We start from the raw sequence: 21,369 nt of genomic DNA on the forward strand, positions 1-21,369 counted from the left end.
ATTGGAAATATAATCATCAAACCTCGAATCATTGGACTCCTCTTTGTTAAAGAACAAACTGTTCTCTTGACCCTGAATGCATTACTTGTAATAGCTCTATGCCCACTGCTTGCGATAGTTATAGACAGAGATAACTCTGCCTGCTGCAGGGATCTCGAGAGATGTGTTCACACCTCGGCATGGTAACTAGGAATCCCCCATGGCCTGATATTTCTACCAACCACACACTGCTGTCTTGCTGGTGGTAAGCCATAGTTCTCAGTTTTAAAACACACACTGCTGTCTTGCTGGTGGTAAGCCATAGTTCTCTGTTTTAAAACACACACTGCTGTCTTGCTGGTGGTAAGCCATAGTTCTCTGTTTTAAAACACACACTGCTGTCTTGCTGGTGGTAAGCCATAGTTCTGAGTTTTAAAACACACACTGCTGTCTTGCTTATCTCAGATAGAATGGTGATAAAAGATGTTTAGCAACAGAGACAACAGAGTTAAAGGTATGAAAATATTTACAGGTAAAACATTTAAACATTAAAGCTGCAATCTTTACTAAAGTTAAACAATTGTTCTGTTTAATGACACCACTGGAGCACATTGTTTTATTAATAATCTACTATTGGATGTCAGACTTTTGATAATTTTTGAAATGTACTATACACTGTTCCATTAGCAGCAAAGAATCTTTTATATGGCCAAACCACGGCCTGTGATATACCAGTGGCGGGGCACTGGTTGGGATGGGAAGAAACATATTCCGGGTGTTCAATCCTAACAGAACTCGTAGATCCTGCCCCACAATCTTCATTAATGCACAATACAAACACAAAGTTAAAGTTTGTTTTGTTTAACAACACCACTAGAGCACATTGATTTATCAATCATCGGCTATTGAATGTCAAACATTTGGTAATATTTTACACAGTCTTACTGAGGAAACCTGCTACCTTTTTTATTTGTAGCAAAGGATCTTTTATATACACCATCCTAAAGACAGGATAGCACATACCATGGCCTTTGATATACCACTGGCTGAACAAGAAATAGCTCAATGGGGATTGATCTCAAACCAAGCGTTCAGCAGGCGAGTGTTTGACCACTGGGCTACGTCCCACCTCACAATACAAGCACAAGTACAGTTTAAATAAATAGTTTTTACTTATCAATGGTCATTGGCAGATTTCTTCATGCACGTTATTTCCAACCAGTGCAACAAAACTGGTCAAAGGTGTGTGCTTATCTGTCTGTGGGAAAGTGCATATAAAAAATCCCTTTCTGCCAATAGAAACATGTAGCAGGCTTTTTCGGATGACTACATTACACAAAACAAACTTTTCATACATGTTTTCAAAAAAAAGAATTGAACAATATGATAAAGTTTGCTGTTCATTTAAGTTTGAACCACAGAATTGATTTACACTTTATGAACAGCATAGTGAATTAGTGTGAACCTGTTCATAATTGACATCATTTGAGCCAATCCAAGCATTCCTAACAAAATTGTATTTGTAGATTTGAATAATAAGACATTGTAAGACTAAACAGTAGAATAACCATGTCTTTGGCTGACTTATAATAGAGAATAACACATTTTGATGTCACCTAAATTAGCAAGATATTGAAGCAGTTTCATTTCAACTTATTTTCGTGCTTATATCCAATTAATGTTCAAGCACGCTGTCCCGGGCACACACCTCAGCTATCTGAGCTGTCTGTCCAGGACAGTGGGTTAGTTGTTAGATGGTTAGTGGTTAGTGAGAGAGAAGAGGATGTAATGGCCTTACACCTACCCACTGAGCCCTTAAGAACTTGCTCTAGGTTGGAGCCGGTACCACACTGCGATCCCTGTACCTACCAGCCTGTAGTCCGATGGCTTAACCACTGTGCCATCGAGGCTGGTTATTGAAGCATGGCGTGCAACAGTAAGAAAACTAATGTTGATGGTCCATTTGAAATGGTTAAATAAAAATGTAAAAAAATACTCCAGACTAGCTTTAATAGTTACTATACTGGTTTAAATAAATATGGGAACACGTGGTATTGAAGACCAAATTTAATATAGTACTAAAGTAGTTATGCCAATATGCCTGTATACAGTACAGAGAAGTAATGTGGGACTTAATATCAGTAGGACTTAATATCAGTAGGACTTAATGTCAGTGGGACTTAATGTCAGTGGGACTTAATGTCAGTAGAACTGACTGTCAGTAGCACTTTTAACTTCCAGCTACTGTGGATGGGAGTTTTCAATGAGGTCAATATTAACTGCTACTATTTATGTGATCCGTTATTTGTTTCAATCAGTATATAATATCATTATCTATATCATACCAGTGTAATATAACTGTTATTTTGAAAGTGTGTATACTTTCAGATTGTATACCTGTATTTAATTTTTTTTTTTTTTTACTTATTATTTTTCTAGTAATTGTTTATTAATATAGTTCAAATATATTACATCTGGAATAGATCTCTAAGAGCACTTCACTGTGTAAAGCAAGGCATGAAATCAGATCAGTAATCACAAAGCATCGCAAACTACCGCAAACGACCTCACAGATTAACATTCACAGCATCTAGTTAGCCATGGCAAATTGTCTGGAACCAGTGTAAGAAATAACAAGAGACATCTTTCTTTTTTCCCCCAAATCAAACAGTTGGCAATTCTCTGGCCACCTGCCCAGCAGTTGAGCAGAGCATGAGGAAACAATCAGATGAAAATAGAAGAATCAAAGGAAGCTGGTGTGCGTCAGTGGCCATGCTGTAGTCACATGCCATGATGTAACAAGGAGCCGGCTCCCGTGATACACAGGGAAAGAGCAAGGCTATAAATATTAGAGAAACGAGATCAGGAAATCATCGCCAGGTGTCCACATCCTTAACAGTTTATCGTAGATTGGGTTCTCTGCACCTAGACACAAGTACAAACACACATTGTTAGCCTGTTGCCTTAATAGGACACACAATTACCTTTCATACTCCTTAGTCACTTTTATCCATGAACATACAAAGGAGTATAAAGAAAGTGGTCTCTTAAGACAGGTGACAGCTTAATTCAGGTTAATGAGTGCCATATTAAGACTATCTGGAAGTACAGTAATGTTGTCTTTTTAAAACAGGTGGACTGCTTAACACAGGTCAATTGTACCACATTAGACTATTTGGAAGTACATTAATGTGGTCTTTTTAAAACAGGTGACTGCTTAACACAGGTCAGTTGTACCACATTAGACTATCTGGAAGTATAATTAGAAAGAAATGTTTTATTTAACGACGCACTCAACACATTTTATTTACGGTTATATGGCATCAGACATATGGTTAAGGACCACACAGAGTTTGAGAGGAAACCCGCTGTCGCCACTTCATGGGCTACTCTTTCCCATTAGCAGCAAGGGATTTTTTATTCGTGATTCCCACAGGCAGGATAGCACAAACCATGGCCTTTGTTGAACCAGTTTATATCTACCCATTGAGCCTTACGGAGCACTCACTCCGGGTTTGGAGTCGGTCTCTGTATTAAAAATCCCATGCCTCGACTGGGATCCGAACCCAGTACCTACCAGCCTGTAGACCGATGTCCTAACCACGACGCCACCGAGGCCGGTAGGAAGTATAATTAAGGTTTATTTTTCATTTTTGTTTAATGACACCACTAGAGTACATTGATTTATTAATCAATGGCTACTGGATGTCAAACATTTGGTAATATGACACTCTCTTAGAGAGGAAACTCATAAAATTGTTCCATTAGTAGCAAGGGATATTTTACAGTGAAACCCCTTTAAAGCGGACACCCAGGGTACCAATTAAAATGTCCGGTTTTAAGAAGTTATCTGGTTTAGTGAGGTTAATTTCTGTACTGATTTTTAAAAAAGGACTGTGAAAAATGTCCGGTATTGGGGGATTCCGGTTTACAGAGGGTCCGGTTTTGAGAGGTTTCATTGTATATGTACCATCCCAGACAGGATAGCACATACCATGACCTTTGAAGTACCAGTCATGGTGCACTGGCTTGAACAAGAAATAGCCCAATGAGCTCACTGAAGGGGATCGATCCCAGACTGACTGTGTATCAGATGAGCACTTTACCACTAGGCTATGCCACGAACATACAAAGGAGTATTAAAAAGTGATCTCTTAATATAGGTCAGGTTTACTATATCAGACTACTTGGTAGTATAATAACCTGTTGTTATATGACAGATGACTGCTTAATACAGGTCAGGTTTACTATATCAGACTACTTGGTAATATAATAACGTGTTGTTATATGACAGATGACTGCTTAATACAGGTCAGGTTTACTATATCAGACTACTTGGTAGTATAATAACATGTTGTTATATGACAGATGACTGCTTAATACAGGTCAGGTTTACTATATCAGACTACTTGGTAGTATAATAACCTGTTGTTATATGACAGATGACTGCTTAATACAGGTCAGGTTTACTATATCAGACTACTTGGTAGTATAATAATGTCCTGTTTTAAGACAGGTGACTGCTTAATACAGGTCAGGTTTACTATATTAGATTACTTGGTGGTATAATAACGTGTTGTTTTAAGACAGGTGACTGCTTAATACAGGTCAGGTTTACTATATCAGACTACTTGGTAATATAATAATGTGTTGTTATATGACAGATGACTGCTTAATACAGGTCAGGTTTACTATATCAGACTACTTGGTAGTATAATAACGTGTTGTTATATGACAGGTGACTGCTTAATACAGGTCAGGTTTACTATATCAGACTACTTGGTAGTATAATAACCTGTTGTTATTTGACAGGTGATCTCTTAATACAGGTCAGGTTTACTATATTAGATTACTTGGTGGTATAATAATGTGTTGTTATATGACAGGTGATCTCTTAATACAGGTCAGGTTTACTATATCAGACTACTTGGTAGTATAATAATGTGTTGTTATATGACAGGTGATCTCTTAATACAGGTCAGGTTTACTATATCAGACTACTTGGTAGTATAATAATGTGTTGTTATATGACAGGTGATCTCTTAATACAGGTCAGGTTTACTATATCAGACTACTTGGTAGTATAATAACGTGTTGTTATATGACAGGTGATCTCTTAATACAGGTCAGGTTTACTATATTAGATTACTTGGTGGTATAATAACGTGTTGTTATATGACAGGTGATCTCTTAATACAGGTCAGGTTTACTATATCAGACTACTTGGTAGTATAATAATGTCCTGTTTTAAGACAGGTGACTGCTTAATACAGGTCAGGTTTACTATATTAGATTACTTGGTAGTATAATAACGTGTTGTTATATGACAGGTGACTGCTTAATACAGGTCAGGTTTACTATATCAGACTACTTGGTAGTATAATAACCTGTTGTTATTTGACAGGTGATCTCTTAATACAGGTCAGGTTTACTATATTAGATTACTTGGTGGTATAATAATGTGTTGTTATATGACAGGTGATCTCTTAATACAGGTCAGGTTTACTATATTAGATTACTTGGTGGTATAATAATGTGTTGTTATATGACAGGTGATCTCTTAATACAGGTCAGGTTTACTATATTAGATTACTTGGTGGTATAATAATGTGTTGTTATATGACAGGTGATCTCTTAATACAGGTCAGGTTTACTATATTAGATTACTTGGTAGTATAATAATGTGTTGTTATATGACAGGTGATCTCTTAATACAGGTCAGGTTTACTATATTAGATTACTTGGTGGTATAATAATGTGTTGTTATATGACAGGTGACTGCTTAATACAGGTCAGGTTTACTATATCAGACTACTTGGTAGTATAATAACCTGTTGTTATTTGACAGGTGATCTCTTAATACAGGTCAGGTTTACTATATTAGATTACTTGGTGGTATAATAATGTGTTGTTATATGACAGGTGATCTCTTAATACAGGTCAGGTTTACTATATTAGATTACTTGGTGGTATAATAATGTGTTGTTATATGACAGGTGATCTCTTAATACAGGTCAGGTTTACTATATCAGACTACTTGGTAGTATAATAATGTCCTGTTTTAAGACAGGTGACTGCTTAATACAGGTCAGGTTTACTATATTAGATTACTTGGTAGTATAATAACGTGTTGTTATATGACAGATGACTGCTTAATACAGGTCAGGTTTACTATATCAGACTATTTGGTAGTATAATAACGTGTTGTTATATGACAGGTGACTGCTTAATACAGGTCAGGTTTACTATATCAGACTACTTGGTAGTATAATAACCTGTTGTTATTTGACAGGTGATCTCTTAATACAGGTCAGGTTTACTATATTAGATTACTTGGTGGTACAATAATGTGTTGTTATATGACAGGTGATCTCTTAATACAGGTCAGGTTTACTATATTAGATTACTTGGTGGTATAGGTTTACTATATTAGTACTTGGTAGTATATAAATAATGTGTTGTTATATGACAGGTGATCTCTTAATACAGGTCAGGTTTACTATATTAGATTACTTGGTGGTATAATAATGTGTTGTTATATGACAGGTGATCTCTTAATACAGGTCAGGTTTACTATATTAGATTACTTGGTGGTATAATAATGTGTTGTTATATGACAGGTGATCTCTTAATACAGGTCAGGTTTACTATATCAGACTACTTGGTAGTATAATAATGTCCTGTTTTAAGACAGGTGACTGCTTAATACAGGTCAGGTTTACTATATTAGATTACTTGGTAGTATAATAACGTGTTGTTATATGACAGGTGATCTCTCAGGCCTTTCCCCAGGATTTTTTTAAGGTGCTTACATTTTTAGCATCAGTATAACACAAGTCAAGCCAAAATAAGTGGGGTAGTGGGTTGAAAATAGTTAAGTGTTTGCCTTCAATCCAGCTAATCATGCTCTTTTTAAAAACTTTTTTTAAAGTAACCCATCAATTTCCCTCCCCCAACAATTTCATAATTTGTGCAATGTTGTTGCTGTTGATTTCAGCGTCGTGTTAAATGCTTGTGATTTCTGCTTGTAAAATACCTAGGCTAAGAATGCCGACTTCACAGTATATTCCATTTATAAAAAAACAAAAAACATAAAACCGTTAATAAAATTAAAATTTACGGTCTTTTTAAAATCCAGCTAACTTATTAAATGTCACCTCACAGTCTTACAAATATATATCTAACATTATCTAACAAATATGATTATTGTAAGCTAATTCAGTGTACGTTTAACTGCAATTTGTATAAATACTGCATGTTCATTTCCCGCGATTGTGATCTCTCGACCATAGGTACAAAATTAACAAAGACAAAGGAAATAAATAAAACTGCAGTTACTGGCGTTAGGTATTCATTGATGCAAACAACTATTGTTTTTCTACAAATTTACATCAAGATTTACTTCTATGTAATTGTATTGTTCAATGTCCGCAACGAAGCCTCTTGACACGTGGGTGTCAGCTGTCGAGAGCTTCCTTCGGTTCAGCCAACGAACGTTCTTCCCAATGTTCGATAACTATTTGATTGGTGTCCGTCATGTCCATTTGGTTTAACGTGAAGTGCACAAGCCAGTGTAGCGAACGTTCGGTTTTCACTCGATCTGGCTAAAATCAGCTCTTGGGATAGCCTACACGTCTTTCAGCCCTGAACTGGCATGTGTATTCAAATTGACACGCATTGTCGGTTTGGGTTTTTTACTTTGGTTCAAAGATTTTACAAAGTTAAAATAACAAGTTACAGATCTTCCAGACATTGAATTACCATCACATTGCTGTCATACATGTTGAATGCATGCGGTTAAAATTAATAACAATGATTATTAAAATAAACAAACATCATAATGCCTACACTGTATATTTGGTATTATTATTATGTTTGAGCTGTCGGATAGATTATGTAACCGTTTGTTCACATCAGAAGATAGAAAATGGTTTAGCCAAAATTTGAGACAATTGCAAATTTTATTAGCCATTTTTTTACAAATAATTTTTAATTAGCCAATGGCTAATTTGGCTACCGACAGCGCAAGCCCTGGATGTTTACAGTGTGTGTGTTTTGGGAAGGGGGTGTTAGGATAGAAATGATTGATTGCCAACTTAACTGTATTTTTAAAAAGTGCTTCACCTATCGTTTATTCAGTTAAATGATACAGTTGATTCTGTCAGTGGGCATCTTCTTTGATCGGCCTTGAAGCTTGATTGCTCTGCAACGGGAATCCCGTTATGCGTAAGCGCCTTCCTGACGGATTAGCGGTCCCAGTAGATGTGGTAAAATTACTAAACACCAGTTGTGAGCGAGACGACTGGTCCATTGTTAGGTATTTAGGACGTGTTTTACCTGTCATAGTAATTAGGTGTGCTTGATATACTGGTACACAAGTTGTTTGCAAGATGTAGTCAACTGCCACGCTCGTACTTGTGAAAATTGTTCAAATCACTTCAAATCAAGGCATAGTGGCAATTGATTTAAGGCGCTTCCATGCTGTCAATGCGCTTACTTTACGGACCAAGGCGTGTCGGGCCGCTACGCCTAACGGTCCTGGGGAAACTCCTGTCTCTTACTACAGGTCAGGTTTACTATATTAGATTACTTGGTAGTATAATAACGTGTTGTTTTAAGACAGGTGACTGCTTAATACAGGTCAATTTTACTATATTAGATTACTTGGTAGTATAATAATGTGTTGTTTTAAGACAGGTGACTGCTTAATACAGGTCAGGTTTACTATATCAGACTACTTGGTAGTACAATAACATGTTTTTTTAAGACAGGTGACTGCTTAATACAGGTCAGGTTTACTATATTAGACTACTTGGTAGTATAGTAACGTGTTGTTATATGACAGGTGACTGCTTAATACAGGTCAGGTTTACTATATCAGACTACTTGGTAGTATAGTAATGTGTTGTTTTGAGACAGGTGACTGCTTAATACAGGTCAGGTTTACTATATCAGACTACTTGGTAGTATAGTAATGTGTTGTTTTAAGACAGATGACTGCTTAATACAGGTCAGGTTTACTATATTAGACTACTTGGTAGTATAGTAACGTGTTGTTTTAAGACAGGTGACTGATTAATACAGGTCAGTTTTATTATATTAAGACTACTTGGTAGTATAGTAACATGTTGTTTAAAGACAGGTGACTCCTAAATATAAGTTGATTTGTACCATTTAATCATTCAGCAGTATAGTAACACAGGTCCGGTTACGCCATTTAATCATTCAGCAGTATAGTAACACAGGTCCGGTTTTGCCATTTAATCATTCAGCAGTATAGTAACACAGGTCCGGTTTCGCCATTTAATCATTCAGCAGTATAGTAACACAGGTCCGGTTTCGCCATTTAATCATTCAGCAGTATAGTAACACAGGTCCGGTTTCGCCATTTAATCATTCAGCAGTATAGTAACACAGGTCCGGTTTCGCCATTTAATCATTCAGCAGTATAGTAACACAGGTCCGGTTTCGCCATTTAATCATTCAGCAGTATAGTAACACAGGTCCGGTTTTGCCATTTAATCATTCAGCAGTATAGTAACACAGGTCCAATTTCGCCATTTAATCATTCAGCAGTATAGTAACACAGGTCCGGTTACGCCATTTAATCATTCAGCAGTATAGTAACACAGGTCCGGTTACGCCATTTAATCATTCAGCAGTATAGTAACACAGGTCCGGTTTCGCCATTTAATCATTCAGTAGTATAGTAACACAGGTCCGGTTACGCCATTTAATCATTCAGCAGTATAGTAACACAGGTCCGGTTTTGCCATTTAATCATTCAGCAGTATAGTAACACAGGTCCAATTTCGCCATTTAATCATTCAGCAGTATAGTAACACAGGTCTGGTTACACCATTTAATCATTCAGCAGTATAGTAACACAGGTCCGGTTACACCATTTAATCATTCAGCAGTATAGTAACACAGGTCCGGTTACACCATTTAATCATTCAGCAGTATAGTAACACAGGTCCGGTTACACCATTTAATCATTCAGCAGTATAGTAACACAGTTCCGGTTACACCATTTAATCATTCAGCAGTATAGTAACACAGGTCCGGTTACACCATTTAATCATTCAGCAGTATAGTAACACAGGTCCGGTTTCACCATTTAATCATTCAGCAGTATAGTAACACAGGTCCGGTTACACCATTTAATCATTCAGCAGTATAGTAACACAGTTCCGGTTTCACCATTTAATCATTCAGCAGTATCGTAACACAGGTCCGGTTACACCATTTAATCATTCAGCAGTATAGTAACACAGGTCCGGTTACACCATTTAATCATTCAGCAGTATAGTAACACAGTTCCGGTTACACCATTTAATCATTCAGCAGTATAGTAACACAGTTCCGGTGATTGGATGAATAGTATGATGGCCTCTTAGGACAGAGACCTGCTTAACACAGGACAATTTTTCTCCCATCACTAGCTATGCAAGACAGACCTATTCCATGAAGTCAGTCCATACAGAATAAATCTCTTTGTCCTGACAAGTGAAAATCTGCTTGGACAAACAAAATGTACCTTGGTGGTTGTCCAGTGGACAAGTGAAAATCTGCTCGGACAAACAAAATGTACCTTGGTGGTTGTCCAGTGGACAAGTGAAAAATGCAATGAAAACTTCTGCTTATTTCTATCACTGGATAGAAAAAGTACACCTCGATGGTGGAAATTTCATCTCTGGGACTCGGCAGGCCTCGTCCTGGGTCGAAATTTCCACCACCTCACATGTACTTTTTCTATCCCACATGACCACATATGATGGGAGTCTATTAGTATTAAACAATTTGATAGAACATTAAGATGACCTTTTAACACAGGTGGTTGGCTAACAGGTGACGTCTTGATCATATATGTACAATCAAACATGGTACAGGAATCAACTGTGTTATGCAAGCACCTGCATTAAGTCCACAACTATTCTTCATAAATAATTTAATCTACTACAGTATCACCTCTGTTAAGCAACCACCTGCTTTAAGAGACTAATATATTATTTTCACATCAGTGAACCTATTCTCTGGATTTTTACTCTATTCCGGCTGAAGGTTTTGATAATACTATCTATAAAGGATGTCATATATCTGTATAAGCTTGTTGAGATAAGTCAAGTTTCTGAAATTTCTACATTAAAGCAGCTAAAGTTTCTAATAATACTATTTATAAAGGATGTCATATACCTGTACAGGAATGTAGAGACAAGTCATGTTTTTGACAATCTTACATTAAGACAGTTGCAATCAGGTAAAATGACACACATTATGGTACTACTCAAGGACCATTTTCTCTTTTTAGCCAAAAAGCAATTTTAATACAGAATTTTGAATAATTTTTATTAAATTGAATGGCCTTTATTGGAAATAAAAACTTATGTAAAGTCATCTTCAGATCTCGCTATGAAAAACAATTGAGGGAAGAGATTGTTTCCATGACGGAGCTATTTATAATATTACCATATTGATACAATATACATTCACATTCTAAAGGGAGCTATTTATAATATTACCATATTGATATAATATAAAGTCACATTCTAAAGGAACTAACAGCTGCTCTCCTTCAACAGGTGAGTAATGGGGAGTGGTCATTGACTGCAACCTGATAAAACATGTTTTCAGTCTGGTTTTAAGTTTACTTTATTATAAAGTAATCTTACTGTATGGCGGTTGTCACGTTGTGTCTACACCACAGGACTGTAGAGGCAAGTTCCTGAGTAATCTTACTGTATGGCAGTTGTGTCTACACCACAGGACTGTAGAGGCAAGTTCCTGAGTAATCTTACCGTATGGCGGTTGTCACGTTGTGTCTACACCACAGGACTGTAGAGGCAAGTTCCTGAGTAATCTTACCGTATGGCGATTGTCATGTTGTGTCTACACCACAGGACTGTAGAGGCAAGTTCCTGAGTAATCTTACTGTATGGCAGTTGTGTCTACACCACAGGACTTTAGAGGCAAGTTCTGTTTCTGAGTAATCTTACCGTATGGCGCTTGTGTCTACACCACAGGACTGTAGAGTTAAGTTTCTGAGTAATCTTACCATATGGCCGTTGTGTCTACACCACAGGACTGTAGAGTTAAGTTTCTGAGTAATCTTACCATATGGCGGTTGTGTCTACATCACAGGACTGTAGAGTTAAGTTTCTGAGTAATCTTACCATATGGCGATTGTGTCTACACCACATGGACTGTAGAGGCAAGTTTCTGAGTAATCTTACCGTATGGCGGTTGTGTCTACACCACAGGACTTTAGAGGCAAGTTCTGTTTCTGTGTAATTTCTCGAAGCTGTTTCCGCACCTGCAGAGCCATCTTCATGTTCCTCCTGTTGATGTAGTTCTCAAAGCACCAGTGCTGAAAACACACAACAAACCATCAACAAATAAAATATTATTAATTACTAATCAGTTGCTATTAGATCTCCAACATATGATATCTGTAATACAATCTAACAAATCAGAAGATAAAAGGCTACTGAAATACTGTATATGTCCGATATAGAACCAAAAAGAAGGTGTGGATGTACTACTAACTGTGGCTATAAACACATGCCACTGTCCAATATGAAAGTCCTTTCTTGAAACAAGCGTGGGGTGAGGGAAAGTGTGCGACCATTAATAACTGCTACTGTATATCGCTGTGTATTTTGTGACTTTACAAGCCTCTAAATACCATCATGAGAAGAGGGGTCGACCAATACATGGAGTCAACAAAATATTTCTAAGAAAATACAACAAAATATCGGTGTGTGTATGGAAATAAAATACTAACAAAAACTTGTTGGTCAATCTAGTCTTTGAAACCTTACCACTGTGTTATTTATCCAATATTTTAACAGTCTCGATTAAGTCCCATACCAGTGTCCATTTGATTGTTTGATACACACAATAAAAGTTATATTTTATTTTTATTGTGTAGACAAGTAGTACAAATATTTGGTGCCAAATGTGTCATGTGATTGGAATGGTCATCAGAGGAAATCTGCTACATTTTTCCAAATGCAGAAAGGGATCTTTTATATGCACTTTTCCATAGATTGGAAAGCACATACCACAGCCTTTGTCCAGTTGTGGTGCACTAGTTGGAACGACAACAAAAACAAAAGGTTGAATGGATCCACCGAGGTGGTTCGATACTGTAACGTAAGTTACTCAACAGACTGAGCTAAATTCAGCCCCTAACATTAATATGAGACAGTGCTGTGGCATAAGGATGGCTAATTGAAAGTTTCCAAGGTCAATCAATGTTGATTTCTTTTTGGCAAGGTAGTTACTAAAAGAGAATACTCCCTAAAACTAGCCCTCTCAATATTGTTGTATCTTTCAGAGTATATATTCTGACAGATTTTATTGAAATGCATGCAAACATAAACAGTAGTGTGCAACCTTCATATCTTACCTTACTGTATCACCCTCACTAGACACAAACTCTTATCTCCTCTAGCACTCTTGTACGCCTTGTAGATGTTGAGTAACTGTATCACCCTCACTAGACACAAACTCTTATCTCCTCTAGCACTCTTGTACGCCTTGTAGATGTTGAGTAACTGTATCACCCTCACTAGACACAAACTCTTATCTCCTCTAGCACTCTTGTAAGCCTTGTAGATGTTGAGTAACTGTATCGCCCTCACTAGACACAAACTCTTATCTCCTCTAGCACTCTTGTAAGCCTTGTAGATGTTGAGTAACTGTATCGCCCTCACTAGACACAAACTCTTATCTCCTCTAGCACTCTTGTAAGCCTTGTAGATGTTGAGTAACTGTATCGCCCTCACTAGACACAAACTCTTATCTCCTCTAGCACTCTTGTAAGCCTTCTAGATGTTGAGTAACTGTATCACCCTCACTAGACACAAACTCTTATCTCCTCTAGCACTCTTGTAAGCCTTGTAGATGTTGTCAAAGTGACCGTATTGCCCTCACTGGACACAAACTCTTACCGTATCTCCTCTAGCACTCTTGTAAGCCTTCTAGATGTTGAGTAACATGACCGTATCGCCCTCACTGGACACAAACTCTTACCATATCTCCTCTAGCACTCTTGTAAGCCTTGTAGATGTTGATTAACATGACTGCATCGCCCTCACTGGACACAAACTCTTATCTTATCTCCTCTAGCACTCTTGTACGCCTTGTAGATGTTAAGTAACGTGACTGTATCACCCTCACTGGACACAAACTCTTACCTTATCTCCTCTAGCACTCTTGTACACCTTGTAGATGTTGAGTAACTGTATCACCCTCACTGGACACAAACTCTTACCTTATCTCCTCTAGCACTCTTGTAAGCCTTGTAGATGTTGAGTAACTGTATTACCCTCACTGGACACAAACTCTTACCTTATCTCCTCTAGCACTCTTGTACATCTTGTAGATGTTGAGTAATGTGACCGTATTGCCTTCACTGGAAAACAAACTCTTACCTTATCTCCTCTAGCACTCTTTGTACGCCTTGTAGATGTTGAGTAACGTGACCGTATCACCCTCACTGGACACAAACTCTTACCGTATCTCCTTTAGCACTCTTGTAAGCCTTGTAGATGTTGAGTAACGTGACCGTATCGCCCTCACTGGACACAAACTCTTACCTTATCTCCTTTAGCACTCTTGTACACCTTGCAGATGTTGAGTAACGTGACCGTATCGCCCTCACTGGACACAAACTCTTATCTCCTCTAGCACTCTTGTATGCCTTATAGATGTTGAGTAACTGTATCACCCTCACTGGGCACAAACTCTTATCAACTCTAGCACTCTTGTACGCCTTGTAGATGTTGAGTAACGTGACCGTATCGCCCTCACTGGACACAAACTCTTATCTTATCTCCTCTAGCACTCTTGTACGCCTTGTAGATGTTGAGTAACTGTATCACCCTCACTGGACACAAACTCTTACCTTATCTCCTCTAGCACTCTTGTAAGCCTTGTAGATGTTGAGTAACTGTATCGCCCTCACTGGACACAAACTCTTACCTTATCTCCTCTAGCACTCTTGTAAGCCTTGTAGATGTTGAGATGTTGAGCAAAGTGACCGTATTGCCCTCACTGGACACAAACTCTTACCTTATCTCCTCTAGCACTCTTGTAAGCCTTCTAGATGTTGAGTAACATGACCATATCGCCCTCACTGGACACAAACTCTTATCTTATCTCCTCTAGCACTCTTGTAAGCCTTGTAGATGTTGATTAACATGACTGCATCGCCCTCACTGGACACAAACTCTTATCTTATCTCCTCTAGCACTCTTGTACGCCTTGTAGATGTTGAGTAACATGACCGTATCACCCTCACTGGGCACAAACTCTTATCTTATCTCCTCTAGCGGTCTTGTACACCTTGTAGATGTTGAGTAACATGACCGTATCACCCTCACTGGGCACAAACTCTTACCGTATCTCCTCTAGCACTCTTGTACGCCTTGTAGATATTGAATAACATGACCGTATCGCCCTCACTGGACACAAACTCTTACCGTATCTCCTCTAGGACTCTTGTATGCCTTGTAGATGTTGAGTAACGTGACTGTATCACCCTCACTGGACACAAACTCTTATCTTATCTCCCCTAGCACTCTTGTAAGCCTTGTAGATATTGAGTAACGTGACTGTATCGCCCTCACTGGACACAAACTCTTACCTTATCTCCTCTAGCACTCTTGTACGCCTTGTAGATGTTGAGTAACGTGACTGTATCGCCCTCACTGGACACAAACTTCTTTCTGGCTGCTAGTGCTGCATCCCTCTATGAAGTAAATTAAACTACATGAACCACTTGGAACAAAATTACATTAGGGTTCTCCCAGAATTTATCACATGGAAGGGGAGATAATTCTGGTATATTCCCACCACCTACAAAACGAAACTGTATTCATATATGCATATGTAAAACAATTACAGCTGAATGCTCCACAGACTGAGCTACTAAATCCTACCCCTTTACAGGTAGCTATACACCAAATAATATCTGTGGGTCAAAGTTCAAAGTGCACCCGACTTTTCATTCCACAATTAATGCTACCAGTCCTGCCAAGGGTGATAAATATGAGTATTTGTGGTGATAAAATGTTATTTTATCTGGCCAGTAAAGTCCTGCTTCCTGTTGTGTCTGAAATGAGCAACTTAACAAACATTTTTCTCGGATTTACTTTAAGGATGAGGGGCAGTAGTATTTACATCCATGGTGTATATGTCGATTGAATATGTTACTATTGTCGTCCATGTGATTTCATAAAAAAAAAAAAATCCATTTTGATTTAGAATCTACCCTTCTATTTTTCAGATTATAGTGTATATAAACAAATAAAATAATAATTTATTTAGTTTAAATTTTACAACAAATAATGTTGACACCAATTTTTCATGTTTATTAAGAAAAAGTTCCAAATTGTATTTTTTAAATATCTTTTTTTTGGAGGATGGGTAGGGTATTAGATCAAATGGCTGGGTGCTTGGGTCATAGTATCAAACCTCTTTGGCAGACTCAGTTTCTTTCTTATCCTGTGCCCCATGACAGGTATATCAGAGACTATGGTTTATGTGTATGTCTGGTGGAAAGTGCCATTCAGATTCCATGCTGCTAATTAAAAAATGTGGGTTTTCTCTGAAGACATCAGAATTGCCAAATTCAAGACATCTAACAGTTGATGAGTAATTAATTAATGTGCTCTAGTGATGTAATACAAATTACATATATTTAAAACAAAGGAAGCAAAAAGCCTTTGATAAAACATTATATGTGTATAATATAAAAACAAAAAATAATACAAACACAAACAATGCTTGTTCAAAGACACTTAAACACAATTTTCCAGCTTTGATAAAAAAAAAGAAAAAAAGTTTCAACTTGTATTATTTAAATTTCTTTATTTTCAATTACATCAGAAAAATAGAAGAAAAGAGAATGCACAAGATGATGGGGGTTGATCTGACATTTGCTCGGCTGTTACCATTAAACTGACAATGTGGAGATCTCGGTAGGTCACACTTGGGAGTGCAATATCTAAATATCACACAGTTGTGGTACTGGTGCTATTTTCACCTGCAAAAACTTTAAGGTGAGAGTTGAGGTAACTTTATCCAGCCAAGTTGATCATCAAATGTCAACCACTGATGCATTTTGATAGGGTGTTTTTTAGTGTGGGAGGTTGTTTTTTTTCCCTATCTATCAGTCCGTAAGAAGTATAATATTGAGAAAGAGATCAATGTAAGATGAAAGAGGGATTTTAGTGAACAGACAGGGGAGAGTGACACACACAGTGAGACAGGGAGAGAGAAAAACTGAGACAGAAAAGTTAAAGTTAGTTTTGTTTACCACTACAGCACATTAATTTATTAAATCAAAAATTTAAATACAACATAAAATCATGGGTATTTCGACATTTTGTGACAGAGAGAGAGAGAGAGAGAGAGAGAGAGAGAGAGAGAGAGAGAGGGGGAGGGGAGAGAGAGGAGAGAGAGAGAGAGAGAGAGAAAGTTAGACTGGGAAGCTGCTGCTGCCACATAGGTTACTCCTTACATGCATTACACACAAAGGAAAGGAAGATAATATTTATTTAAAGACACCTCAGCACATTTTAAACTATGGCCGTTTTGTTTCTAGAAAACATAACTATGGTTATTTTGACACCTGGTTTAGAGAGAAGAAAATACATGAGTGGCACACAAACTTGAATTAGCCAAGGATCTTTTATATGCACTTCCCCATAGTCAGGGCAGTACATACCATGACCATTGATGTACCAGTCAATGGGGGCACTGAATGGGAAAATAAACAACCAAAGTCCACTGTGGGTGATGGATCCTGCAATGCATCACACCCCAGGCAATCGGTCTATCGCCGTGCTACATCCCGCCCCCACAGAAGAGGAGAAAAGAAAATGATGCTTACTAAGCCATCTTCTATTGAAGGTGTTTTGTGTCCTACACAGGTGACGATCGTTAGCACATGGCCTCGGGCACACCTGTACTCAATTCAGCCTCTCTTCTAAACACTGACATTTTCATTTGTTTGAGCCACTGATTCCAGACATAATGCACACACACACACACACTAATATTATGTGAACCTCAGTAATACAGTATTGAATTAGGTACAATGGAACTCAGTGTTAGAGGACTCGTCTCAGGTGTGATCAGTTGTAGGATCAATCCTAACCAGTGGATAGATCCACTTAAATGTTTTTGCATTCCAACAAGTGCTCCGTGACTAATACCTAAATTATATAAAAATTACTATTTTTCAGTTTTTGTGGAGTTTTGTAAATATGCAGGACAGAAGCAAGTACCAATCAAACTGGACCCATATTCACAGAAAGATGTAAAGTTATGTCTACACCAAGCACTTACATCTGCCGTTGATTTACGTTTACGTGCAAGAAGCAACTTATTCTCGAAGACGGTCGTATACGTAACTTAGTTGGACGTAAATCTACTATTGTAACTCTCTCACAGAATTAATTAAAAAACCCATTAGAAACGATGGCTATCAGGTAAATAACAAATGTGCAAAACACAATTTTGTTTGTTGTCTGCTAACAATAACATCATGAACGGCGAACTATGGCATTTTGGTACTGGTGGGGATCCGCGTTTTAGTACGAACTTTAGGACATTCATAAAAAGGAAAAGATAACTCAAGAGAAATGTGGCCAAGTTGAAAACATCTGTTTGATCACACAAAAAATTGATTTACGTTTACATGTAAAACTAGACTTACGATGTTTTGTGGATATAGGTCCAGGTCTTTAACCAGTGAATAATTGACAGTGAAGGCTCCTAGGAGATTTTATATGTATTTCCCCACAGACAGAACAGCACATAACACAGCTGTAGACATTAACTGTACTATTATTATAATAGCAGTTTGTCAAAAGGCACTGCATCAAATGAGAAAATCCCAGATATATGCATGCACTGAGAAGAGTACACGGTTTCTGTCAGAGGGTAAAATGGGTATGGCGCCATACCAAAAAATATATATTTTTAAGTTAACTTTTTGACAAAATTAATTACTCTCATCATTACTGTGTGATTTTCTTAACCCTAACCCTAAACTTAACCCATTTTCTTTCTGGGGGAGGTCTCTGTTGACTGGCTGCATTCAATTCCATAGCGCCATACCCAAAAATCTCTTTCTGGCAGAAACCCTGACATGAGTAACAGAGGAAACTTCACATTGTCGTAACACACTGATATCAAAAGAAACACAACTGCCAACATAATAAGAAAACTAAGCAGAAAAGAAACATGTGCATTATATTTTGATAATACACATCTGAGATAAAGATCTTGGCAAACTACTGCAGTCTGTTTATTTTATTTCTTCTTCTTCTTCTTCTTCGACTAACAGTTACATATCCTGGCAGTACAAAGAGTAGTTTTAAATATGGAACACATCTTGGTGGGTTAATAAAAGCCAACTCTTTACAGATGGCCACACTGTCTTTACTTGATGACGGATTAAAAGTAAAATAATAAACTTCTTCGACTAACAGTTACATATCCTGGCAGTACAAAGAGAAGTTTTAAATATGGAACACATCTTGGTGGGTTAATAAAAGCCAACTCTTTACAGATGGCTACACTGTCTTTACTTGATGACGGATTAAAAGTAAAATAATAAACTTCTTCGACTAACAGTTACATATCCTGGCAGTACAAAGAGAAGTTTTAAATATGGAACACATCTTGGTGGGTTAATAAAAGCCAACTCTTTACAGATGGCCACACTGTCTTTACTTGATGACGGATTAAAAGTAAAATAATAAAGTGCGACTCTCAGATTATTACTCGTCACGTGATGCGAGCCTCATTCTAATCATTTACTTTGGACTAGATTTTCAATCAGATACTTGTTATATTAGTTCAAATACAGCTTTGTATGATGGTAAAGATAACATTAGTTACACATTTATTTATGAATTACAGTTTGAAACCACTTTAGTGATGATGTGACCAAATGTAGCTAGCATTGTATAAACAGTGGTGTCATGAATCTTCTTCACATTACTGTCAAATGTAGCTAGCATTGTATAAACAGTGGTGTCATGAATCTTCTTCACATTACTGTCAAATGTAGCTAGCATTGTATAAACAGTGGTGTCATGAATCTTCTTCACATTACTGTCAAATGTAGCTAGCATTGTATAAACAGTGGTGTCATGAATCTTCTTCACATTACTGTCAAATGTAGCTAGCATTGTATAAACAGTGGTGTCATGAATCTTCTTCACATTACTGTCAAATGTAGCTAGCATTGTATAAACAGTGGTGTCATGAATCTTCTTCACATTACTGTCAAATGTAGCTAGCATTGTATAAACAGTGGTGTCATGAATCTTCTTCACATTACTGTGTCAAGGATTTAATACACTGATAATGGAACACAATTTCGGTACAATATGTATTGGATTGCATGTTAATTTAAATAAAATAACCTATTATGCTCAGGTCACTTAAGTTTGCGGATAATTTGTAAAAGAAATAACAAACAATCCTTATAATTAAATTTAAAACATACTTACTAATAACATTAAAAGTACATATTTAATTTTGAATTGTTCTTTTGGGGGGGGGTCTTTTTTTTTGGTCATAAACAATAAATTGTTATAAGACAAAATACCAATATAACATGACATCATCAGATATGACATTCCGTGGCGACGTAATTTTTTATGTTAATTGAGACCAATGGGATGACATTATATTGTAATTAATGTGACGTAAATTTACTCATAAGAGATTGAAATCAGTATAGGGTAAATTTTTAAAATGCAAATGGTTTTTTGTACAAAATTAGGGATTACTAATAAACACATTATTTAATTTGTTCAAATGTGACACCCTACTTTATGCAGGTAAATAAAATGCAAGGTACCACATTATAATATGTATTGTCTGGGTAGATCGAATTTATAGTTTATATCAGTTTTATTACAAAATGTTAAAATTATCAGCAATGGAATCTAATTTGGTATACTTGACTGGTGACCACTTGTATTACTTTGAGTAATAAATATTTGAGTACCAGTGTAAACAAAATGGCAGGCCTTGTTAGGAATAATTTGTGTCTTTTCACATGTCTGTCGAGTCGAGTCACGTCATGTAGTTTGTATTGAAAACCCAGTTGTCTGCGAATTATTTGTAGTTGATCCAGTGGCATTTGACATGACTGTACATATTTGGTGGCAGACGACGGCCATCGTATAGTGTGAATGAGTTGTGGCTCACGACATAATGTGACCGTCCAGTTGTGATAGAAGCTTAGCAGACCCTCATCTCAGTTTAATGTTCATTAAGCCCATGGAAATTTCCAATTTCATGTTCTTAAACTTGTTGTAAATTGGAGAACGAGTTAAAGTTAGTCTTGTTGTAAAT

General features: G+C 37.1%; 1 protein-coding gene across 1 annotated transcript in view; it reads right to left on the reverse strand.

Moving 5' to 3' along the window:
• Positions 1 to 21,369, reverse strand: part of LOC121372065 (ATP-dependent RNA helicase DHX33-like) — a 57,040-nt gene that overhangs the window by 4,050 nt on the left and 31,621 nt on the right. The window contains exons 17-18 of the mRNA XM_041498322.1: positions 15,632 to 15,736; positions 12,213 to 12,346 (exon numbers count right to left, since the gene is read on the reverse strand). Of these exons, the coding sequence (XP_041354256.1) occupies positions 12,213 to 12,346; positions 15,632 to 15,736 (239 nt within the window). The remainder of the gene's footprint in view (positions 1 to 12,212; positions 12,347 to 15,631; positions 15,737 to 21,369) is intronic.

The sequence above is a fragment of the Gigantopelta aegis genome, chromosome 4 (assembly GCF_016097555.1).
Source record: "Gigantopelta aegis isolate Gae_Host chromosome 4, Gae_host_genome, whole genome shotgun sequence".
In the NCBI taxonomy this organism is placed as follows: Eukaryota; Metazoa; Mollusca; class Gastropoda; order Neomphalida; family Peltospiridae; genus Gigantopelta; species Gigantopelta aegis.